The sequence below is a fragment of the Drosophila virilis genome, chromosome 5, assembly GCF_030788295.1.
Source record: "Drosophila virilis strain 15010-1051.87 chromosome 5, Dvir_AGI_RSII-ME, whole genome shotgun sequence".
Classification (NCBI taxonomy): domain Eukaryota; kingdom Metazoa; phylum Arthropoda; class Insecta; order Diptera; family Drosophilidae; genus Drosophila; species Drosophila virilis.
The window spans coordinates 13,622,892-13,649,096 of NC_091547.1; the positions used below are offsets into that span (position 1 = coordinate 13,622,892).

A 26,205-nucleotide genomic window follows, 5' to 3' on the forward strand; every position below is an offset into this window, starting at 1 on the left:
TTATCACATTTTCTGTGATTATCTGAAAGTTGCAAATTATTCAGAGTTTCCAAATTTTGTTTCAACCGGGCACAAAAATTGCTAAAGCCCAATACTGAATATTTTTCTGTGAATGCAGTTTTCTTTCATTTCTAAGCAAAGTATTTAGAACCATTTTGTGAGAAGGACGAAGTTCGTATCTTTTTCTACATTGTGCAGGTCGGAAGCAGACAAAGATACGTTCAACAAAAATCCTTAATGGCATTGTGAACAGAAGCAGCTGCGTTGCACATGCGTGGCCTGCATTCATTTGGGAGAGAAACAACGCAACAACTGATTGTTAATTCAACTGTTGAACAGTTTACCTGCATGCTTAGTCTGTCGGTGCAGATGCAATGGAGTGGAAAATCTGATAACAAAAGAGAAGCTGTGTACAACAGCAACAGCTGTGCCTGGCAAATGAATGGAACGGCATAGTCAACAGCTGCCACTCCCCCGCAGCTGAGCGCAACAACAGCAGAGAGAGCGCGAGAGCGCAGCAGTGTTAATTGCGAGAGCTCTGTTAGCCCATCTAACAGCTGAGAGCATGCAAAGAGAGGAGATAGAAGGTGCGAATTGAAGCGTAGCAGTGGCCAGACTGTTGGCATTTCATTTGAGCATAACAGCAACAGCAGTCTGTTAAGTTAACAGCGCTGCTTGCCTCTTAAATGCTCTTTGCCTTGGCTTCGCCTCCAACTAGAATTCAATTGTATCGGGAACTTTGCGTTGAACGGACGGAAATCAGCAGTTAGCTCTGCATTGAAATCGACGTCAACGGCAACGGCGTCTGCCAAAAATCGTGTTTAACAAAAATAGCAGCAACAAACAAAGCTAATATATATATATATATATACTTAAACATATTTCGACAGGGAAGCGAATATCTGTAACAAAAGTGAAAGAAAAAAAACGGCGTGCGGTGCCGCTAAAATGTCTACAAATAACCAAAGTTTTAAATCACTTAAGCAAATTAAGTACGCACCATAAAAAAAAAAGAACTGCAATAGAACAGAAGCTGAAAGCCCACGCAAAACCAAACTAAAGCCAGGCTAAACGCAACCTGTAGCTCGGGCAGCGACAGCGACAGCAACTGCGACGCCAACGCCAGCAGCGCAGCTGACGCCTTGTACGTTTACGGACTTGGAATTGGTTTTCGTGTTTTCGTAACGCGGAAGCAGCTCAAAAGCAAAGCAGCAGCAGCAGAAGCAGAGAAAAAAGCAAGAATTACAAAAACATAAAAGAAAAAACAACAAATACAACAACAACAAGAAAAGCCACAAACAGCTTTTACTTTCTGTTTGTTGGGTTTCTTTGTTTTGATTGAACCAAGGAGTCGAGGAAATCAAATCAGAAACAGCCTTTAACATGTGGTGCATTGTGGACCTGCCGAACGGCATCCGACAGGCGGTCGAATTGGATCCCAAAGCCATCGGCCAAGAATGCCTCGAAAAGGTGAGCACAAGTCTTTGGACTTTGCGCGAAATACGCGTAAACAGCAAACGGCAAACGGCAAACGGCAAAAAGCAAGTGGCACAATTTGAATTGCAGATCGAAAAATAGCTAAAACTCAAAAATAAAACACAGACATTGAACCCAGCTGAAAACAAATGTGCTATTAAGCATAGCTAATTGATTGTTTACGCGTATTTTTAAATAACATTTTTTCCATATTTGAGAAAATGCCCGATTTTATGCTTAACCCAAGGAGAACCCCTTTTATTTTTTTTATTATTTTCTATGCCCCTATTTGTGCCTCGTTGTAGCTTTACGATAGTTTATTCCCGCTCTGCCCATTCAGTTACAATAACTATTTGAAAACTATTTAATATTAAGTTTTGCCTTTTCTATTTCTGCCAAGTGCAATTGACATTTTGCATTGTGGAAACTATTTTGATTATTCATGTTTCAAATGTTTCTTATCAGTGTGTCATTTTTTTTGTACTTATCAGTGCTCAGCTTAATTTGTTGTTTACGTGTTTGTTATATTCGCTTCAAAATGCCGAGCGAGATGCCCTTGAGAGGCCTCGTACCCCCCGCATGGAGTCGTATGGGGTCTTGAGCGGTTCGCTTGCGAAGTTTGCTTATCATCTGCTGCCTGGGTTCGAGGGCGTGCCGACTATTTATTTCACTGCGCAGAAGACACGGCAGAATCGAGAATCAAGAATCGAGAAGCGAGAAGCGAGAGCCGAGCCCCAAGAACCAAGAGTAGAAAAAAAAAATGAGTTGAAATGCGTGGAAAAACAAGGTCACAGCAGTACGTAGTACAGGGAGCCAAGTCCAGCTGGGGGCACACCATATATGGTCATACTTACACCGAAGCGTATATTATATGGCAGATATATGCACATATATATGTTTCATATGCCATATGGGTTTTTACGACAGTTCAATGTCCAAGTGCGCGGCGCCTACTTGAAAACAGCCCAAGCAAACACTTGAGATTCGCTGCTTCTGTTACGCCCTGCAGTTGGTAACGCGCCCTCCTCCTCCAGCAACAGCCACCCGCACCACTGGCTACACCCCTTCGGCTAACGTCTTGTGCCTCATTTAGCCGCTTGACTTTGGTTCAGATTACGGCCCAATTCGGCAATTCGAGTTGTTTGTTAGCCTAATTAAGTCTTTTGCCGTATTTGCGTTGGCCCAGCCCCAAATAGGCTTCAGTTCAGCCAGTTTCTTCGTCGTTTGTGTGCAATCTAATCAGAGACGCAACTTATCAAAAGACTATAATACATACTCCATTTGTACACACATATGTATAGGCCCGTATGGCTGTGTGCGTATCAGCAAATGGCTGTGTAAATATGTGTACTACCAATGCTCGACTCCTTCGGCTTGCCCGACTCGTCCATCGCGTTGCCAAGTTTCTTATCGCCAGCAGGTTGAAAGCCATGGTAAATATTTTCGTTAAGTTTGTATTGTTTTTGCCCACCTAATGGCACTCTTGCCATATCTTATCGCGTATCTGAGCCATCAACATCCAAAACTAGCGCGAAAAGCGCTTACAAAACGCAGTTGGACACTTATTCAAAAAAAAAAATGAAAAAAAACTTAGGGTATAATTCCGATAGTCAAAGAAAATAAATAAATTTATTAACTCATCTTCTTATCTTAAAATGCATAGGCTAAAAAATTGGACTTGAATCAGTTTCAAAAATTCTTTTTGCCCTAAACTAAATTGGCTTCAAGTAGAAAACTTTTTAGGTCTTTGCATGTGTAAGCTAAATTTCGAAAGAAAGCCCTAAAAATATAAATCTGTGCATCTTCTGCCTGATGCAATTTTGCATCAAACATTTCGTCAGATAATCGAGCAGATGCAAAGTTTTTATACTTCAATGTTAATTTAAATTGAAATCTGTCGAGTTGCGTTCTGGTTTATTCATGATGATTATTCACGCGATTGATTTATAACTTATTCAGTATTCACTTGCTGTGAATTTGTCTTTGTCACAAAGACGATTTGCCGCATTAAAACAGTTAATATTTAATCGAAGCGCTTATGATTTACTCGATTTGCCTTCTTATCAAAGCGAATTTGACTTTGATTTTGGCTTTTGGCTTTTAGTCACGGCTTATCAGCTATGACAACGCTCTTGTAATACTGATAATCAGCGAGTGTCCGGCGTAGATTTATGACGATGTCAAACGATGAAGTCATTAACTGCCCCCCCCCCCCTTTCCCAGGCTGTGCAGGCTATGAAAGCCAGTTAATTGAATTACGCAAGTCGTTTTTTAATTAATTTCCAGCCAATTGCGAAATTAAAGCGCATTTAAAATATATCTGCAAAGCACTTCACAGCCAATTAACTTCCGTTCTCAAGTGTTGTGTCAGACCAGAGGCGGCCGGGGGGCGTGGTGCACTACGTGATTCCATAAGCAATTAAGACGTAATAAAATTGCAGACATGTGTGATTCCCGTGCTAATTGCAACTGCACCTGAACATGGCCCAAAGTTCATTTTGCCCGCAAAATGGACAGTCACAATATTTGTATCAAATCACAAATCACAGAGTTTATTTAGATTAAAACTTAACTAAATTGTGCAGATATATTCCGTTTCCTAATGAATGCAAGAAAGACTGTCAAATTTTGACAGGCACTTTAACAGTTGTTGTGTTTCTAGACAGCACAATAATATTTTAATTATTTTTAAACATGAACTCTGACTGAAATTGTTTATGCTGTAAATGCTGTGCAGATTCCGTCGCCTGCTGCAGATTCGTGGCCAGGGCCAGAGTGCAAGTAGCTACACTTGCCAACTTCTCTTTAGCTTCTCGCTGCCAATGTCAATTGCAATTTGCTGGCTAACTGGAATTTGGCCGGGTGTTTTGGGCATTTGTCAAGCTCGTCGTGCGCGGCAGTCTGGCTATCGGGCAATCAGCCTTCTGTCCTCGAAACGAGGCTTGAGCCGATCAAGATTAGGAGCAGCTGGTGCAAATGAACTGTGCACCGGCCAGATAAGCGGCAATCCCATGGCAACGTGTGGAAGGTGGCAGGGGTGGCTGGTTGGCTGGTTGGCTTAACTGTGCATCGGCTTTTGAATTGCATAATTTAAAAAACGGCTGCGCTTATCGCTGGTGGGTATTGAACCCGAGTGCGACGGGCGGGGCTTGGAAGGCGGGCACACATTTGAATTACACGTAAGCTTGCCTTAGAATGGCAAAAGTTCTGTGTAGTCCCGCTTGCATGTCAAAGGCAAATTACAAAAATGTTCGTTACGGCGATTCAATTCAACTGCATTCAAAGTTAGCCGGCGGGGGCGGTAGGGGAGGGGCAGAGTTCCGTTTCGTGCCAGACGAACTGCAACATGATGGTCGGGTGTGGATGATGTGTTGGCTCGACCTGCACCATGGGCGACATCCAGCAACAGTTTTCGCAGCTTGTTAATGAGTTTGCTAATTACCTGTTACTTGTTGCCACAGTGGAGCCTGCTGCAAGGCGCCAGCACAAAGTCAACAATTGATATTAGATATGAAAGAGCGCTTGCCAAATCAATAAGCACAGTTCTTGTAATTACTCACTTCGATTGAGAAACGTATCGGATGGCTTAGCGTGTGCCCACTGTACTGCAGGCAATTACATTTCGCGGTTTCGAGTGGCTACTTATTCCGAGTACCGAGTAAAATGTGCTGCAACTGCCATCGAAATCGAACTGCATCCATGACTGCAGGGCGCAAAGTCCACAAATATTGCCATGACGCTGCACATTTGCCGTCACTCGAGTACCTCGAGAGAATTATGATTAATCAATCGACTTGCACGACTCACGGCCTAAACACACATAAATCAAGTTAACGAATGGCGCGAAACACAGTTTCTATGATTCATCCATGTGAGAGTGAAACAGTCTGCATTTAAATTAGATCTTCTCCAGGAATAAACACACGAGTGCCTATATTTCACGCTGATTCCAAGGGAATTATAACAGCTGGTGGAATACTGATTCACCTTTCATACCATTGTATCTAGACTCGCACTCATTTAGCTGACATCAATCATCAATTGCATCCATGGTATTCTATTGACTGAGGCCATATCAGATTGCCAGAGCAAGTTGACAGCGCACACTGTGCTCCAAATTGAACTTGTTGGGTGTAATTATATTTGTGCCCGGCGCTGTTAGCCGTGGGCGGGTTGCAGCTGCATAGATCAAGGATGCGAGGAGCATATGGCTGAGGTATGTGCGCAGGAGGCAGGCTCAAGTGCGTGGCAACAATTGAAAGGCAAAGGCGTCGACGACAAAATCCCAGAGCTGATGAGGCATCTCAAGTGGCCCGGCAAGCGGGTCAAGTGCAGCAGCTGCCGCTGGCCAATTTGCTTGACAGCCATCAAAAGAAGGAGGCGCCCATCACGCCTACTTTTTTTGCTTGGCACATGGCTGCCAAGGAGAGCGTATCTGTATCTGTATCTGATGGATACACAAGTTCTATGAACTAGCTGGTGTGTGTGTGTGTGTGCGTGTGTATTTATTTATGTATGATTAAAAATAAAAACCAGAACAAAACAAGCAAACGCTGATAAATCATTAGCACAACAAGCATTGAGTATCGTTGGCCTCCGTATTTATCGCTCGCTCTCTGATAAGCAAACCTGAAATGTCTTATGTCAGAAGCAGAACCGAACCGGGACGATCACGAATACAACGAAATAGAACAGATAAAGGCAAAGATATCGAAGCAATCAAAGCGTAAATGATAAATAATCGTAAATAATTTCTTTGCATGAATTTTGTGAGACGCAATTCGGCTCGGCTGCCTTTTTGCACAATGTGCAGCAGATGTCACCATTTATTGTTATTTTATTTTTTCTATTTTTTTTTTTTTGCCTTACTTATTTGTTAATTAATTTTAATGCTCTGCTGGCTTAGTTAGTTTACAGCTGACAATTGGCCTTGGCCCCAAACGCTTGATCAATTCCTGAACAACTTTTCGTAATGCTCATTGCAGGAGCTTAAAACTTTGTTCAGCGACTCAATTTGTGACTCGATATTTGCAGTTTATACAAAATGCCATACCCATTAAAACGGTGTACAGCAGGGGTATGATGATTGTGTGCCTTGACCGAGCCTTGACCCTCGACCCCAGCCATGCTCGTGCGCATAAACCCGTTAACTATAACTTTCTCGTATGCTATATCTAATATTAAAAATCGATCTCATTTTGAGAAAAGCTACCTTAATCATAACGCGTAGTCCAAGAATATTTCTTATAGCTTGGAATTGAGGCACAGAAGTTATTCAAGGAGTATCTGCTAGTCTCGCACGCTCAACTGTAGCACTCTGTTCTGGCCTTTATCACACATTTCTTTTTGCCCGCCTTCTCTTAGTGCTGGTTTTTTTTTTTGCTTCTTTTGCTGTCGGGTCTGTAGGTGTTATTGTTATTGTGCCAAGCTCCAGACACAAAAAAATCTAAAACGCAAAAAACGCCAAACGAGATTTACCTATACAAGTGTGTATATTCATATGTATCTTTGACAAACTGTGTGCTCACATATGCATTCGTATCTGTATCTGTCTCTGTCTCTGTCTCCGTATTTGTATCTGTATCTGTTTCTGGCTGTGTAGTTATATGTATCTATGGCTGGCTGTCTCTTTGGCTTTCTGGTGTTATTGTTGACATTTCGCCTTGCAGTTGAACTGCCGTCGAGTGTTGTTAACAATTTAAGCAAACATCATATTTATAAGATTCTATTTGCACAGTCAAATTCTTGCCCATGATAGCTGTCAGATACTTTTCTAAATTGCGACTCCATAGATAGTTGCTTATGAGCTCTTTATAGATATAATATCCAAGCGAATTTCAAGTATGCCATCCTCCAGGATCATAAGATCAACATACTATATTATTTATTTAAATTTTCAAGCGGTTTTACTTTATTTAGGCTGTGATATTTGTTATGTTTTTCTGCGGGTAAGCTCCATAACGAAAATAACAAATAAATAAGACAAATAAAAAGAACAAGAAATATTCCCAACAAGTTTTTGCCATAAATTTTAAACACACGCTGATGACGGCTCCCATGTGTACGCACGCACACATATACAAATATATATATATATCCAAATATATATATATATTCATGTGCATGTATAATATAGAGTATTTACTTGATACACATTTTGTACGGCTTGCTACCATTTTTTCCGCACCCAACTTCGAACTGCGCAATAGTAGGGGAACCAAAAAAACAAATATTGTATATATATACATATAATTAAACAATATATACATTTTATTTAACAATTTGCACTTCAAGTTTTAGCAGCCATAAAATTTGTTATGCTTAAATTCATTTGCTGGCAATTTGTTTGTTGTTGTTGCTGTTCTTGCGATTGTTCAATTGTTGTTGTTGTTGTTGTTTGTGTTGAAACATTGTGTTGTGCGATTTAATTAGCATGCGAACATTCGAAATCCAGTTGGCTAACGCACTGCGAGTATTGGCCAGTAGATTTGCATTGATTGCTGCAATCAGAGCACAACAAATTCCATTTTTGCATTTGCCCAAGCCTAATCGAATATGCCCACAGATATGCATTTTATTTATGTGCATATGATATGTAGATTTCCGAGCAGGCTGACCCAAAAAAAAAAAAAAAAAATATTCGACAAGATATTTCAATAATTTAGCTTCCTTTTGCTATATTATTTGCCTGCCGAATCGAATTGAATTTTCCAAACAATTTAATCTGCACGCGCAGTGCAACAACGGGCGGAGCTGCATTTATTGTCTTCCTCATTGACGTTGGCCAATTTCAAAATTAATTGCAACAACTGGCCAACATGCCGCAAGCGCCTACATCCTTCGTCTCTATCAACATGCACTTGCACAGAGCTGTCGCTTTCATTGCAGCAGAGTCGTCTATCAACTGCAGCTTTGTGGGTCATGCGGAGCGACCCAAAACTCCCATTTGCTAGCCCCAAATGTAAAGCGACCAACTGGGCTTTAACTGGGCGACAGACAGGCAGACGGACAGACGGACAGACGGACAGAGGGACAGACAGAGCGACGCATTGTGGCGCCAGGGTTGTCATGTAGCTCAATCGATTTGTATATGGAAATGAGTTCTGAGTATTTCCGGAACATGCAAAGTTCTTTGGTTCGAATGCAACCAATTGCCCAAATATCCAATATACAGCCAAAAATTAAATTAAATTCGATTAATCTAGCATATTCACAAGGACCCTCAAATAGGGTTGGCCAGGGTTGTCATGTAACTCGGTCGATTTGTATATGGAAATGAGTTGCAAGTATTTCCTGAACTCGTTCGAATGCAATCAATTGCCAAAATTCTCTGCCTGACAATATTCAGAAAAAAATTAAATTAAATTCAAATATGCTTGGACTCCATTTCGCAAGCAGCGGCAACTCTGGCAGCGCCTGGCGACAGTAGCTGGTTTGTGCGTGCACCTGTCCCCCTTCCCGCCTGCCCGCCTGCCTGCCCTGTAGCCAAATGCCCTGCCGCACCCATGTTTAGTGCGTGTCCTTGCCAAGGCTGCGCAATTTATGTTTACAGCCTGGTGCTGGCTTTGGCGATGCGCCCGCCAAATGTATCTGGCGGAATCGCCGTGAGTAGGCGCCGCCGGCTGCGTCCAATCAAAAGGAAATTAAGTATATTCGCGTGCCGCAGTCGCAGCTGTGGGTGGTTGGGAGGTTAGCAGGTTGCCTGCCAGCTTTTTGCGCGCTGTAATAAAGTCGGCGCACGTGACGTGCGAGACTCAAAAGCGCGCTTTGTATCGATTAATTGTTAAAGCCAAGCAACGAAGCCAAGTGAGAGGCAGGGGTCGGATGAGTGGGTGCGGCTGGGTTGGTCAAGCTGGCGGCCATTCCCCGGCTAATTAGCCATGACTGTGCGGGCGACAATGCCAACGGACAACGACAATGCGATCTTAACAGCACCGCTAATCCAACGACAATGCGATGACGATGGCCTCCCGCAGTCCAAGGCAGCTTTGGCTTGTACTGGCTGAGCCTTGCTCGGGGGTCTGTGCAGGCTTTTAAGCCGACACTTAATGCAATTACCGCACGCTGTGCAACTATGCCACACTGGGCCAAGCCACAGGCCTCCAATGAAATGTTGCAACACATTTGAAAACAGTTGAAGCCAAAATCAAATACTGACTTAACACACTCTCGTACCACTGTCCAGCTCGACTGGCTGGCGGCTGGCACTTGGGTTGTAATACTTTTATGATGATGACCAGAACCTGGACGAACCAAGCCGGCATCAATAGGGGAATCAATGTATGTAGCTGCTGCTGCTGCTGCAAATGATAATAACATTTAGGCTAGGTGAGGAGAGAGCTACGAGTATTATTCGTAGTTGTGCCCATATATATCCGTGGCCATTGTTCCTGGCTGGCTCGTGCTCGTAATATCCTTGAACTGCTTTTGCTGGCGCTGCAGCTGGCAAAGAGGAAACGGCAAAGCCATAGAAACCTGACGGGGCGCAACACCAGCAACAAAGCTGCAGCGGAAACACAGCCAGACCTCCCCTCCCTTCCCCCTCCCCGCCACATCCTTTGGACACCCTTTGAACGGGCAAACATCGCTTAGAACAATAATAAACAATAAAAAAAAAAACAAGGCGCCTGCTTTAAAAAAATGTGCACAGAAATTGTGCTGCGGCTTAGCTTGTGGGTTGGGCGGCTAACTGGGTGGTTTAGCTGGGCGGTTGGGTGGTTGGGTGGTTGGGAATCGCTTTGGCCGTCGAAAACAATAAATTGCGTGAAAATGAAGCCAAAAACCGCAAACGACAACCACAACAATGGCAATGCATTCAATGCCTTGTTATTGTTGTCGAATACAGAATTCCGAAACGAAAGCAACAGCCAGCACCTGCAGCATGCCGCCAGCCCGTGCCACACACACACTTCACAATCCCGCACCTTGACACCCTGCTGCACCACTCCAGATCCTCTGCTCCACTCCAGATTCCCTGCTCCCCTTGCCACCCTGTCGCCGTGAGTGCCATTTTGATGTGTCTCTAATGGCAGCGTTTCGCCTTTGTTTCGCTTTATACCGTGGCTTTTATTGTTTTTCATGTGGTTTTCAGCTTTTCCTTGCGCCGTATGCATGCATATATACATATAGTTTTGCTGAAAATCGGTAATACAAAAACAAACAAGGCAGCGGAAATGCCGATGGGCCCCCCGCGATAAGAAAGCAATTTTAGCTGAAGTCCGCCGGGGTTGGTCGTTGAATACAAAAGGCTCAGCTCCTAACTGGCTTTAAGTAAAAGCATCCAATGGATTATACAAATAGACTATATATATATATAGAGAGAGAGAGAGAGGGGGGAGAATAAAGCAAATTCTCGATTTTCAAGGTCAGGCCAGCGCCTTGCTGGGCGACACAGAAATGTTAATTAAACTGGAATCCAATTATTTGTATTTTCTTAAGCCCACTAGGAAAAATAATGAAGAGGAAAAACGCTTGCGGCATTTGGAAAATATTTGCATTGTTTTCTATGCGACAACAACAACAACAAATGCAGCTAATGCCCATTTAATTGGCCCTCTTTAAGGGATCTGTGTCGACCTGCAAGCGAAATTAATTAAATGCTGTAAATAATTAATTAAAAACCTTGCGACTCGCACAAAAGGGACAAAAGTGTCATTCAGCAAAAAAAAAAAAACAAAAAACGTGACCTTTTGAGCGAGATTTCAAGGAAATAATCGCAACAAGCAAAAGGCTATTTATTATATGGGAATGCAAATTACAAAAAAAAACAAAGAATAATAAAAAGAAAAAAAAACAAATTGACTATTGTAAATCCATATAATAAGCTACATAGTTTCAAGTGCGAACCTGATACTCTCCGTGCATTATTTATTAACTTGTAAATATTTACATTTCCGTTTTGTTGATTTACGAACGCAACCAGCCAAAGTACAATTTGGAGGACTTTGGAACGTTAGATTGCTCAGAGCTTGTGCCAAACTTGGCTTCGATTCGAGACAAATCCATTTGTTGGGAACAATCTCAATGAGCCACAAACGAGTCGTGTTCAGTTTTGGCAAACAAAAAGTTTATGAGGTCGAGTAAACAAAGTCGGAGCAAAGATATACACGACGAGTAGGGCAGGCAAATGGATCTCACATTTCTAGATGGTAACAAGCTTAGAGATTTTCGATATGAGAATTTAAATTGATGACACGCACCTCCTTTGGGGCTTGGATAAGACGAACTTAAAGTGACAGAAAACTGAGATACATTTTTCCATCTTATAATTTAGAAAAATCTTTCAGTTAGATATATGGCAACTATACTAACATTATTAGAATTCCATTCAAATTGAATTTATTGATAGAATGTGAAAAAAAAAGGATTTTTAACAAAATTTTAAATGAAGCTTACGATTTCCTAAAAACTGCGCCAAATTGTTCTTTAACGTCTAATCGTCGGTTGCCCGCCTGTTTCCCCTCTTGTTTCACTGCTAAATTGCAAATTTCCGCATTTTAATCGAAGTGAAAATGTCCATTTGGCATATGCTTGACAGGGGGGTCGGTGTTCGTGGAGGGGTAGCGCCCACTTGGTCGAGCAAATTGTGTTGACTTTGGCGTTCAGGCATCATTAACTGCGATGACCAAGTCATTTGAATGGCCTGCAGCATGCGAGTGACGGATAGACAGGCCAAACTGTTGGGCAGGGGCAGACCGTGGGTTCGGAGGTCACGGCATGCGAAGGCGTGACACGCGCGATTCCGATACGGCTTGTCGTCAATGTTAACCAATGGGGAACAAGGTCGCGCACAATTACAACTGGAATAATGAGGGCCGTGCACGAAACGCAAAAGACCGAGCCACAAGTTGGGCCCATCCAATTCGTGCTATCGGGCAGGGATTTGGATTTAACGATGTATTATTACAGCCTGGCGCTGTTTGCATATCAAACTCAAAATGATCAGGTGCAAACATGAATTGCTGTGCGACTTTTAGGTTTAGGTGCCACACAGACGCTGGCGGTACTATAAAAAAAAAAAAAAAAAACGGCAGAAAATCAATAGAAGGCAGACGGCAAGGCACCTGGCCAAGCACCTGGCAACAGGCGGCCAAATCCAGCAGATACTAAATACAAATTCACCTTGCAGATACAGCTACAAATACAAAGACAACAAGTGTATCTGTGTGCTCGTGTGCTCGTGTGTGTATTTGATAACTTAATTGAAATACATTCGAGTGTATTGCTGGTGTGGAGCCAAAAAAGATTGTCTTGTGTGCCGCACTGCCAACTGAATTTATGGGTAAACAAGTGCGCTGGCCATGGTCAAGAGGCTGCAGCAGCAGCAGCGGCAGCAGGATAAATCATCAGCAGCTACTGCGCTGCAGGACAACAGATATGCCCATATAAATATTTCCTATGCATATGTATTGTTGCCTCCCACTTGGCCAGCTGTGGGCGTTTATTTTTTTTAACGCCAATATTTTCGGTTATGGGCTTGTATTACTGTTCACTTCGCCTCTCTCGACCAGGCATAAGTGCTTTGTACTACTTTGCCAAATTGGAAATGAGTCCTGGTCGCTGGCGCTAAAACGATTTGCATTTGTCGTCAGCATTTTATCTGCAATTTTGAGTGTGACAACAATTTGGAAGCGCGCCATCAGCCAAAAAGCAGAGCCGCCTCCAAGGCTTCACATATTCCCCCTACATTCGTGTCGAAATACCTCGTGAGCTAAAGCTAAAAATCAATGTGGCTCACAGGAACCCAATGCATTTCTTAGTTCCTCTTTGCGGCTCATTCGTAAACGTTTTTCAAACTAGAACTAGAACTAGAGTTCAGTCCCGTGAGCAATTTACATTGCTGGGTATCCCACGGTCGACTATTACCCATGCATTTGTATGTTCCCTTTTGCGTCTTATTCGTAAACGTTTTTCAAGCAACATAGATGTTAAATGTTGATAATTAGAGTTCACTTCCGTAAGAAGTTCGCATTGCTGGGTATCTTACTGTCGACTATGCCCCACTGGGCTAGTTTCTTAGCTGTTTTTAGTACATTTTGCATGCTTTGGCAAAGTGCAGCTTAATATAATCGTATTATGCATCTTGGCTATGACAAAAATGCACTAAAAACGTTGGCAGCCATTGCAACTAGGAAGAAAAGCCGTTTGCCGCTTTTGGGGCATCTTTACACTTGGCCCCATCAAGGAGCGCAAGTCGCATTTCGTTTTCATTTGGCTTGGAGACGCCGCCTCAAGACCCTGACCTCTGATTTACAAGTCACACTGACTATATCCATCCGCCTCGGTGCACAGCACACATCATCCATCCGTACGAAATGTGTGCATGCATTTTAGAATGTAAGGCCCGTAGAACTGGAATATGTGTGCACTGAATAGTCCTCCATTTGCGGCAAAGTTTTTCCACACACACACACACACACACACAGATGAAATACATGCTCACATACATATGTATTTACGTATTTGTTTGGTACATTTGCAAAGTTTTGCGCATTTCGTTTAGGCAGACCAAAATGTAATTTATCATGGCCAAAATGTGATGTGATTTTCAGCAACAAACATTACCACAGTTATGCAACAAAAAACTCTGGCAAGACTTCACATTTGTAACGGCAGAACAAGTTCATTTAACGGCAATATACTTTTGTTTTGAGCGAACTAGTTCACATTAAAGAAATATGATTTTTCAAAAAGAAGTTTGCCTTGTTTCGTATCAGTTTAGTAAATATTTGATTAATTTAAATTTTTAATAATTAAAAATATTTGCTAATTATAATAATCAGCAGCTATAATGTATAATGTATTTGCAAAATGAATTGACGCATTTAAATTTAACAAGCATGCCGATTCATTGCTCCCTCCTTCGCATACAGCTGGGCCAAAGTTCAGCTAAAGTTCAGCGGCTGACAAAGTTCACATGAAATGACCGAAAGTTGGCCAATCTCGCGTCACGTTCTGGCAATTGAGAATGCGACATGCTAATTAGTGAGTGCTCCTTACGAAATGCACTGTCAGCGCTTTATTTCTATCAGCTGTCTCGTTCCCACTCATTGGCTCTTATGTGGGGCGTAATAATTTAATGCGCTTTCATGTTTCTGCTCTTCTTCTTGTTGTTGTTGCTTCTTTTGTAAGGCCTGCAATTTGTTGCTGTAAAGTTGTTTGCTTTGCACACACACACACACACACGCACACGTGCCGACGCACTCAAATTTACACTCGCACTTACACTCACTTACTCACTCAACGTCGCTCTCGCACGCTCAGGACCTCTGCTTGTCTTTTATGGAGTTGGCTTTTCCGCAATTTCGCCACAGAAAATGACGCATACACAAAATTATGGGCCCTGCAATGGGCAAAGAATTTTGCGTATTTAAACTCTGTCGCCTGCTGTTGCTGTGGCCGTTGTTTTGGCGAGCATCATTTTGCTGTGCCGCTGCCACAGTCGCCTGCGCCGCTGTGCACAGAGTCACGTAGCCAGCCGGGCCGAGTTTTACATGTTCATTACGCCTGCTTTAAAATGTGCAGCGCAGTCAGCTTGGCGAGGCGAGGCGAGGCGAGGCGCACGGGTGCGTCAGGAGTGAAGCAGCTGCCCGCTGGGCGCATGCTGTGAATTGGGGCCACAGCAACGGTAACTGCAGCCATAGTGTAACGGTATCTTTTTGTACGTAATTGCCCACAAAACAGAAAAAAAATGAAAAAGGTGCTGACGACACTTAACAGCTTCTGCTGCCGCTCCTGCTGCTCCAATAAACCGAGGCAGAGCTTGCGAGTGAAATCAAAGCTGCGCTGCAGCCGCTGCAGCCGCTGCCAATACGAAGCTTTCACCGAAACTCAATTAAGTTAACAAATACGCGCAGGCAGACCTTGGACCAGGGACATGGTCTACAACAGGACATCGAAAACTGACAGACACACCTGTGCGTGCCCTTTGTCACACTCACCCACCCGATGCCCGCTGCCGTTCCGTTCATTAAAATCCATCAATGTCAATGCAAGCGCGGGCAGCTTCTCAATTATGCCATAAATCGCAGCTGGGCGGGATTTTTTTGTATACCCTGAACCCATTCAAAATGGGTATAAGGCAGAAGGAGGCATCTCCGACCCCATAAAGTATATATATATTGATATTGATCAGCATCAATAGCCGAGCTAGAGTCTCCAAACTTGACATATGCATTTGATGTTGGAGGAAGAGGGTTCAGGGTATTCCCTAGTCGGGAGCTCCCGACTAGAACCTCTTGCTTGTTTTAATTTGAAATGTTCTGTATTTCTACAGTTTTACCTTTTAGTCATGCATTTGTATTTGTATTTGTTGTATTGCTGTTATAGTTGTTGTTGCTGCTCTGCAGTCTCATTTTGCAATAAAATTTATGTGCAATGTTCAAAGTCCAATGGTCAGTCGGTCGTGCACACACATGCATATGAACGCATGCTTACGCACACACGTACACGTCAATAAAATGCAGGCAAATGCAAGAAGAGAACAAGCCGCACGCGGACAGCAGCAATGGCAACAAAACTTGAGCTATTTTCAACAGTGACGAAAACGCAGAGAGACGCCCAGCAGAATGGCAGAATGGTGGGGGGGGGGGGGGGGGGGGGGGGGTAAGGGGAAGTAGTAAGGCGAATACAAATCCAAATGCTAGACAGCAATCAAAATGTGCAAGGAGGAGTGAGAAAGGGCATGTTACAGTGCGCGATAAGCAAATGTTGAAATACAACAACAGAATATGAGAATTAACAGGGCACTTTAAACTAATCGAAAGTGAAATTGGATTCTGTTGCTGAGAAGATATTATGTACATACATATGTACATAGATCGTACATACGCACATACATATAAAATGCACTGTATATTGAGCTTGCAACAATTTATTAAGTATTTTATGCTGATTAATTTGAAATGTATGCCTAACAACAAAATGCGCTGAGTTTGCTTAAAATAAACTAAAGTCATTTGGGTCAGAGACTCCAATTAATAAGCGTCTAATCAGACTTACATGACACATGTATGTACGTGCATGTGTCATACATACATATGACATTTTTACAGGGAATAAAAAACCTCTACTGATTTCCTTCAAAGATGATTTTCCATTGGCATATGCAACCTTGATATGTCTGTATGTATGTACATATATATTTTCGGATATGGCATGCCTTCATTCTATCTAGTTTCACAGGCTTGCAACCTTCTCTGACATTCGTTTATGATAATTTCGAAGAGCTTATGCAACTCTAGATGTCTGTCTACATATGTAGATCACTTAATGATTGCCTCAATTAGAATGGTTATCATTTGCGGAGGGGAGGGGGGGCACACGCTCAGCACGTGATTTGGCCAGACACGTAAGTTTACCGTGCATCGGTACATTCGCAATTAAGTGCAATTTATTGGCCAGAACTCTTGCGCCAGGGCCCCCAAGTACCCAAGCGCCCAGCCGCACGAACCCGTTCCCTGCCGCTAATCAAACTGAATGCATTGAACCTGTTTGCTAGCCGCGCTCGCCGCCCTCTCTTTGGCCTACGCTCTCATTGCCAAGTTGCAGTCGCTGTCAAGCGGCTTCCCCTTTTCTATTAGCGCAAGCTGCGCCCCCCCCCCACACCCCCCTTTGCGGCGTAATCATCGTCATCTTTGGTGATCACTCGACGAGCGCGTGCTCAGTTAGCAGCAGCAACAACAACAGCAATTCTAACCATCTATGGGGGTCTTTTCAGCGGCTGTGTCTGCCGCTCGTTTTGCCTTTTTGCTGTGTATTTATTTATTTTATTTTCATTTTATAAGGCGCCGAGAGAGTTGAACAATGTTGAACCGCCAACGTGTCAAGCACGATTAGGCGACGGCGACGGCGACAGCGACGTGAGCAGCATCAGGTCCGACTAAAGATGAGCATGTATACAGTTAGCTTGTACATAAAAATGCACACACATACATACATATATATACATATATGTGTACTTGGAGGTCTTAACAGTTATGTGCCTAGACGTTTACATAAATATGTAGACATGTCCCCGCCTAATTTTTCACCTACGCTCTCTTACTGCTAACATTCTTTACTGCTCAGCTGCAATCGTTTCGAAATGCCGTCGCAATGCATTTTAAGCACATACATATATCAAATATTTTGTTGCTTGGTGATAAGCAAAACGAGCATTTGAAATTAGTTTCAATTGCAAGTGTGGCTTTTCACTTGAATATGTACATATATTTCTTTACATGTGTGCACGCACTTTAATACAGACGGAGACGAACTGTAATTTGGAGTGCAAAGTCCATAGCCGGCGAGCACTGCTTCGGCTGACGTCACTGGCGCTGGAGCCAGAGCATCGTGTCAGTTACTGTTTTCAAGCATCATATGGCACTTGCTCGTTTCTCGGTCTCTGATTTGTTTGTACCGCTTAAAATATTTTCAATTATGGCGATTTATCAACAACCACAACAAACGGCAAAGACAAAAACACACAAAAAAAAAACACAAACATAACAAGCAAAAGCATCGCTACCGATCACCAAAAGCAACAAAAACAACATTAACACTCACTGTACGAGTGCGAGTCCAAAGTCCAAACGGCATTTCAGAGGCCCGAGTCCAAAGTCCAATTCGAATGCAATGGTCGGGTTTTCTGCTCATCCGGCCAGCATGTTGTACGAGTCATAGCCCCCACCTCCATCTCTCGTTCGCACTCGTTTACAATTTTGTTTGTGTTTGCTGCTGCTGCAGAGAGCGACACTCTCTTACTCGCTCCCCTCAGCAGCACTTGTATTTTTTTCTTTCTTTGCATGCTCCGTTTTGTTTACCTTTGTGAACAGTTGTAAAGCCGTACGCAACTCTCTTGACTGCAGCTCTCTTAAGATTGGGGCTCTTGAAACAATGTTAAAACATGCGTTCGCGTCTGTTGATTGCATGTTAAAAAGTTAATAACCGTTGCCTTAGCAGAGACTGTTGCTGGTGTTTTTGTTTATTTTACGTACTAAATAAAATTACACAGCGTCAGCAACAGCAACAAAAAACATTTCATGGCATTTATATGTGCCTGTGAATGTAAAGGCACATGTACATATTACGAAATGCAATAAATGCCAAATTGTGACTGTGACGGCCCCGTGGGGCAATATTTTCATTTCAATTTGTGTCACCTTAGGGGCACTGTTCAATTTTCGAATGTGATAGGAATCACTGCAGCTGCTGCTGCTGCTGCTGCTGCTGCTGTTGCTGCTGACGTCATACGCCCACACAGCGGGCGTGGCATTATACAATCTTGCTACAAATTGTATACAAATTATGCAGCTTTTGTTATCCGCGCCCAATCGTACGCCCCCTCCTCCATATTCGCAGTTAAAGTCACACACACACACACACACACACACACACACACACACACACACACACACACATACTGCTGTCGCCGGCTTTTGTTGAGAAAAAAATAAGTTCACGTTTCGCATTTGCTTTGATGCGATTCGCATTTTATTTAATTTTAGCAAAACGAAACGAACAAAATATATATATATATATATAAAATGTGGACTTTGCACCTTCGCTAGCGACGTCGCAGTCGCCGTTGGCGTCGCCGTCGCAGTCGATGGCAACGTTTTTGTGTTGAATGGATTTAGCAATTGTTGTTGTTGTTGTTGCCGTTACCTTTCAGCTATTTGCCACGTTTCGCGCTCAACAAAGAAACAACAACAACAACAATGCGAAATGCTTAATAATTATAAAAGTATTTAAATATTTTCTACAAGTTACCCAAAGTATATTATGTATAAAATGAATTTTCTTCATTTTATCGAAATTTATTTTTTTTGTATCTAAAAATAAATGACATAGGCAACATTCCCAAAGACAAGAAACGACATTAACTGAGCTAGAAACAGTTTTTTTTTTGTTTGAAAGGAAACCAATTGGATTTGGATTCAACTTCTTTTTGGCAAATGTGCTTCAGCTGAATATTAACATAGTCCGATTGGTCTTCTGGCTAATTGGAATGTTAAATTGGTTTCTGGCTTTTCATCTGCGAATGCAACCTTGATTCGTTCAGTTTCTAATTGGAATTCCATCTTTTGTAATCAGCTGCTGTGTATGGATTTGTAATTATTGCCCGTCTTCGGATCTATTAACTTAATTACAGTTTTCATCTGTGTCGCATTCGCAATCGAGCGTTCAGTCATCATCGAGCTAACGACTCGTGAATGCACTCGTGAATGCACTCGTGAATGCGATACAAACAATCGACTAATTAAGCTGCCAAATGCCGTTGACAGTTGCGAGTTGCCTTGCCCTGGCTGACTGGGTGGAAGGGGTGGGGATTTTTGCTTGTCTCGCATGCAAAACGCAATTAATTACGCATAATCCAGTTGGCAGATTCATTTACATGCAACTCGCCCTGCCACTTGTAGCTCAAGTCCCAAACACAATCTCCCACTTGTCAAACCTCTCCTCCCGCAGCTTGTGCCGGAAGTGGAAGTGTCTGCCAGGGTTGTCACAGCTTCTACTTGTTGTTGTTGCTGCTGTTGCCAAGGGCATGGGTTGGGGAGGGGTTATGGGGCGGCCACTTGAGCTGCCTTGCATCCATCTAATGAAGCCTCTCGAGAACCTGCGTCAATCAAAGATTTCGAACAATCGAAATGTGAAATGTGTGCAGAAGTTGATTGACAATTCGCAGCAACAATAAATCCTGTTTATTGGCATCAATATAATTAAATATTTATCAGAAACTTAACCAATTAGTTAGATAACTGTCCAAGCCAAAATAATTGGGAAAATGAACGCAATTACGTTAGCATTTCCAGATAAACACCTGTCCTGCTAAATAAATTAGCACAGCTAGGCATTGATAAATATTTATTACATAATAATAATAATAATAATTGAAGCTAGTTTCCTTTAATCTCCTAAATAATTCATTCTCGATAATTGGTTTTATGCAATGAAAGAATTTCCTTCAGAGTGGAAAATATTTTTCTAATTAACGCTTGTCACAAAATCCCATTGAAAATAAATCATAAAATAAGTCTTTTGCTCCTATGACTCGCTGTGAGATACCCTGTATTAGTTCCGATTGCTTTAAGAGAGATGCAAATCAAATTGGAATATCCAATTTGAATCCACATCATGTTCTTATTGGATTTGTGCTTGTAATGGTAGTTAATATGCCCGGGATTTGTTCACAAGTGTCTACTTGTGCGCACTTTTTGCCAGGGCTAATTCCAGCCACGCCCACACACACACACACACACACACACACACAAGGTTCATCTGAAATTCTGCGGCTGTCTAATTGGAAAGTGAAAATGTGCGAGGCGCTGACGCGTGACTCCTTGGGAGCAACTTGTTGCCTTGCTGCCTACCTGGCGGCATGCCTCTTGGCGCAGAAGTTGCCTCATTATGCAAAGTGCTGCTGCGACAGGGTAGGGAGGTGAGTGGTTGGGGGGGAGGGGGTGCGGTTCTGCGCGTGTTGACACAGCTGAGAAATTGTTGTTGGAATTTGTGTGAGCTGTGCAAATTTCAATTTATTTTGCCTCGCATTTTTTTTTTTTTTTTGCCATCGCTGACCCAAGCCGCCTCTGCGAGCAAAGCTGCAGGATGGGTAGAGGGGAGAATGGGGCAAGTGGTTGGGGGGATGCGTGGCATGCCACGCTGGATGGCTGGCAGTTAATTCAAACGTACAGCAGCGTCAACGGTTGGACTTTGCTGATTTGCAGTTGGTTATGTTGTCGTTTTCGTAGTCGATTGGGCTTATACCCATTAGTTGGCTCTGTGCCATGGGGTAGCTCAGCTGAAGGGTCTGCAAGAGCTTATAAGTATGGAAAAAAAAACAAATTAAATTAAAAGTCTTTGCATTGAAAACAAATTCGTTAAGCATACTTGCTTTGAGTGAACTGCTTCACTTAACAGGATATTCCTTAGTCAGTTCCAGTTGCAGGCGACTCCAAAGCAGAATCCTTGGAGCCGTTCTTGTTGTTGTCGTTGTTGTTGTTGATGTGCAGCAAACATTTGAATTCGTTCCATTCGCAATGATGACACACTCGTTGCATAAGCAAATATTCCGAGGCCTTATCCTCCCTCCATCATGCCGCACGCCCACGCCCAGACACACATCCTGCCAGACGCAGTTGTCGTTGGGTGCTGTCATAGCAACGATGTTGAATTTGACAAGCCCGCAGACAGGACAACTGACAGGACATTGTCGACTGGTCGCAGCTGATAAGCTTCAAGGCATTTCAGCTGCAAAGCAGTCGAGAGATTAGATATTACTGGATTAGATTGGATTAGTTAGTCGATTATCATCAAGTTTCCTTTGAACTTTGCCAGCGCTATAACACGTTGCGAATTATAAGCATTTATGCTTGTTTTATGGCCTCAACTAAATGTGAAGAACCTTTTTGCTTTGCAGGTATGCAAGGGTCTGGGCATCATCTGTGAAATGGAGTACTTCGGCCTGGAGCCGTGGACGCCCAACCAGAAGGAGTCCCGCACCCGACAATGGTATAACCTAAGGAATCGCCTGCACGGCGACAGCGGCAGCAGCGGCAGCGGCGTTCAGCTGATGCTGGCGATGCGCGTCAAGTTCTGGGTGCCGGTGCACAGCATTTTGCAGGAGAGCGTACGCAATTTGTTCTATATGCAGGCGCGCAGAGATCTGCTGGAGGCGCGACTGTGCGCCCACGACTGGAGCAATGCGGCCAAGCTGGCGGCGCTGCTCTGCCAGGCGGATGGGCTGCGCTTCAATGAGCAGGCGCTGCGCGCCGAGTGCCCGATGCGGATGCGCCGCGAGCTGGCCCAGCAGCAGCTGGCGCAGCAGCAGCAGCACAAGCTGGAACAGCAGCGCAAGGAGAAGGAGCATGTGCTCAGCTTCAAGAAGCGACGCCTCTCCAAGCAGAAGTCCGTGGAGCATATCGAGTGCTGTGCTCTCGCTGCGCCATCAGCGACAACGACGACGACAACCCTTTCCAGCCACAACAACTTGCAGCCATCGCCATCGGCGTCAGTTTCCGCATCCGCATCCGCATCCGCATCCTCCAGCTCGAGCAGCCCCAGCAACAGCAGCAGCAGCCACTCGGGCCTGGACGAGCGTCTGGCCAGCAATCCGTTGCGCATGTACGAGGAATATATCATTCTACCCAATGCCTGCGACAGCGAGCCCCCGTCGGACTTTCTGCGCCAGATTGCCATCGAGCACAGCAAGCTGGCCAAGCTGCCGATGCCGCCCAAGTCGGCCAAGTACTGGCTACTGCGCGAAATCCAGGAGCTCAGCGGCTACGGCGAGGAGCTCTTCAGCGGCGTCACCACCAACGAGAGCGCCACCCGCTGCGACATTGCAGTGGGCGCCCATGGCATTACCGTTATACGCGGGGACGAAAAAGAAAGGTGAGTTTCCGTAGCTTAAAACAAGTCAAAGTCAGCTTTTATGCTATGATTATTTCCACATTAGATATTCATTAGTTCAGAGCTTAAAGCGCAGTTAAAGCGCAGAAAAGCGCAAGCGCAAAGCTCTTTTCAAACGTATTAAGCTCAAGTTTCAGTTAAAAGCTTTGCAAGTGTATTAAAGCTTCAAGATGCGACTAGAAAAGCTCAACTGATCTTTCACAAGTTAGTTTAACTCTGTTCCAGTGCTTTTTCAATAGATATTTCTATCACAATCAAAAATAGTTCTGATAACATAGTTCTTAAAGCTTGTTGAACTCAACTCAACTCAAGGTGAGTTTCTGTAACTTAAAACAAGTCAAAGTCAGCTTTTATGCTATGATTATTTCCACATTAGATATTCATTAGTTCAGAGCTTAAAGCGCAGTTAAAGCGCAGAAAAGCGCAAGCGCAAAGCTCTCTCCAAACGTATTAAGCTCAAGTTTCAGTTAAAAGCTTTGCAAGTGTATTAAAGCTTCAAGATGCGACTAGAAAATCTCAACTGATCTTTCACAAATTTTGTTCAAGTGCTTTTTCGATAGATATTTCTATCACAATCAAAAAGAGTTCTGATAGCATAGTTCTTAAAGCTTGTTGAACTCAACTCAACTCAAGGTGAGTTTCCGTAGCTTAAAACAAGTCAAAGCCAGCTTTTATGCTATGATTATTTCCACATTAGATTATCATTAGTTCAGAGCTTTGTAAGCATATTAAAGCTTAATGTGCATTTAAAGCGCAGAAAAGCTCAAGCTTTGCAAGTGTATTAAAGCTTCAAGATGCGACTAGAAAAGCTCAACTGATCTTTCACAAATTAGTTCAAGTGCTTTTTCGATAGATATTTCCATCACAATCAAAAATAGTTCTGATAGCATAGTTCTTAAAGCTTGTTGAACTCAACTCAAGTTGTTTTAGATGATAAAATCTTTATTGAAATTGTTGTGGATTTGTCTGTTGCAGCATCCCGTTCAGTGCCATTGCCGCTGCCAAGTCATTGAGGCGCACGTTTAAGCTGGAGTATGTGGACGACCACAACGATCGCAAGGAGCTGGAGATCAAGCTGCCCAAGCAGCCGATTGCCGCGGGCCTCTATCGTTCGATAACGGAGCGACACGCGTTCTACGTGTGCGACAAGGTGCGCTGCGTGGTGACAAATCAGTTTACCCGCGATCTGAAGGGCACCATTGCGTCCATGTTCAAGGAGGACACGGAGCTGGGCAAGCGTTACGTATTCGATATACAGCACACGTGCCGCGAGGTGCACGATCAGGCGCGCCGCAAGCTGCACGAGCGCGGCTTCGATGTGGCCGCCATGGCGGCCATCGATGATGCCAGCGGCAGCTGTGAGCCCGGCCTGGATGTAGATGGCGGCGCTGGCGGTTGTGTTGGTGCCGGTTCCATGGCCGGCAAGATAGATTTGGCCATACGCGAGAAGGAGGCGCGTGAGGCGGCGATTGAGCGCTGCGTGGACAATCGCATCCACGAGGCCATGCAGTGCAAGATCTGCATGGATCGTGCGATCAACACGGTGTTCAATCCCTGCTGTCACGTGATTGCCTGTGCGCAGTGTGCGGCTAGGTGAGTCCTTATTAATTCCTAATTAATTCATCAACTAACTAATTAATTGACATGTGCTTTTCGCTCCAGGTGCAACAACTGCCCCAATTGCCGCGTGAAAATAACCAGCGTAGTCAAAATCTATTTGCCACCCGAACTGCGCACCAGCCAGACCCTGGCGAACAGCAGCTGCAGCAGCATCGTTGGTCCAGCCTTGGCGGATCACCAGCAGCAGCAGCTGGAGCAGCAGCTGGAGCAGCAGCTGGAGCAGCAGCCGGACAGCTCAACGCCGGCCACATCCTCGCCAGAGGCAGCCGCTGCGCCGCCTGGCGGAGCGCCAAAGGTGACAACGGCTGCCTAGAATTGGCTGTGCTCGCTGCTGTTCCGGCTGATGGAATGGGTCTGCGTGCCGATTGTCTGATCTGACCTTGCAGTCGTGATCCTGATCTCGTGTTGAATCTATGACCATATATATACATACATATATATATGTATACACTAATATACAATTTCGAGGGAACAAACCAAAAAATTTAGTGTTTAACATTGAAACACACACCTTAGCCCGTATACTCTCTGTATCTTTACTCAAGTATTTTATGGATATGAACCATGCGACGATAAAGTGCTATTTAACCCTAACTAAGACTTAACTACTTAGCCTCCTTAGCTCGTAATGCCCCATATACATACATACATACATACATACATACATATATATACATATAGCCTATACATAATTATAGCTGTAAAACTAATGCGAATGTACAACAGGGCCCTGTTCAGTCAAGAAAAACAAAAAAACAAAAAAAAAAAACAAAATATAGAAAAAGAAAATACAAGTTAACAAGTTAAAAAGTTAACAAGGAACAGCGGCTACCCAAGTCGGTTACTTACAACATTTTACTCTAGAACTAAACACATACATACATATATATGTCTATATATATATACGATGCGCAGCTCGAGATGTATTTATTATTATACTTATATATATAATGCAAATGCCTAAAACTCTTAGTATTTATTAACACTTTAACACTAACTTTGCCCAGCCCCAATTCTCATATGTGTCTATATATATATATATATATATAGATATCTGAAAAAGATGTGTATATATATATATAGTCGTTTATAGTTGATAGACAAGCGTACAATAACAACAACTAGTACTAAGTACCTGCTAACTGCAAAATGCGTTTCTCTGCTGCAGATATTAAACGTAGTCAATAATAAATGTTAACATGTTATATACCATATACAATCAACGTATTTATTTACTTTCACTTGATTTCACTTGATTTGATTTCGTTTCGGTTCTTATCAATGCCTCCACAATTGCCGCAAAGTATTATTTTACCCCAAGTTAGTTTTTAGAGAAATCCTGAGGGAACAATAATAATATAGTTGGACTAATTGGAATAGATTTTCAGGTAAATCGGTTTAGAATACAGTTAAAAACTATCGACAAATGCATTTGAGCAAGAGCATAATAGACTAGCTTGGGTTTCAACTGGTTGGATTACAGAAGATCTGATAGGGATTCATTTATTTTGTCGGCAGATTTGCAAATGTAGTCGAAACAGTTTCCAATTAGAAACAAATATTACAAATTTTTTTGGATACATAATTTTTTTATTTGTTTTTATTTCCTTGCGATTTTCTGTTGGAATTTTCTCTTCTCTTCGAATATCGTAAATAAAATATTTACGATAATAAGTTTCAAATGGAAAAGCTTTGCAAATGCAGTCGAAACACTTTCTA

General features: G+C 43.2%; 1 protein-coding gene across 1 annotated transcript; it reads left to right on the forward strand.

Moving 5' to 3' along the window:
• The first annotated feature begins 722 nt into the window (after positions 1–722).
• dnr1 (defense repressor 1) lies at positions 723–25,705 on the forward strand. The gene is made up of 4 exons (XM_002050035.4): positions 723–1,470; positions 21,875–22,848; positions 23,842–24,459; positions 24,529–25,705. Exons 1-4 carry the CDS (start codon positions 1,384–1,386, stop codon positions 24,797–24,799), a joined length of 1,950 nt encoding a protein of 649 aa, XP_002050071.2. The 5' UTR covers positions 723–1,383; the 3' UTR covers positions 24,800–25,705.
• Positions 25,706–26,205: the final 500 nt, after the last annotated feature.

Excerpts from the sequence above, each read along its gene's own strand:
- dnr1 (XM_002050035.4), top strand. The coding sequence starts at position 1,384 with ATGTGGTGCATTGTGGACCTGCCGAACGGCATCCGACAGGCGGTCGAA. Across the intron at positions 1,471-21,874 it reads GCCAAGAATGCCTCGAAAAG|GTATGCAAGGGTCTGGGCAT; the intron begins GTGAGCACAAGT and ends TTTGCTTTGCAG. Across the intron at positions 24,460-24,528 it reads TGTGCGCAGTGTGCGGCTAG|GTGCAACAACTGCCCCAATT; the intron begins GTGAGTCCTTAT and ends TTTTCGCTCCAG.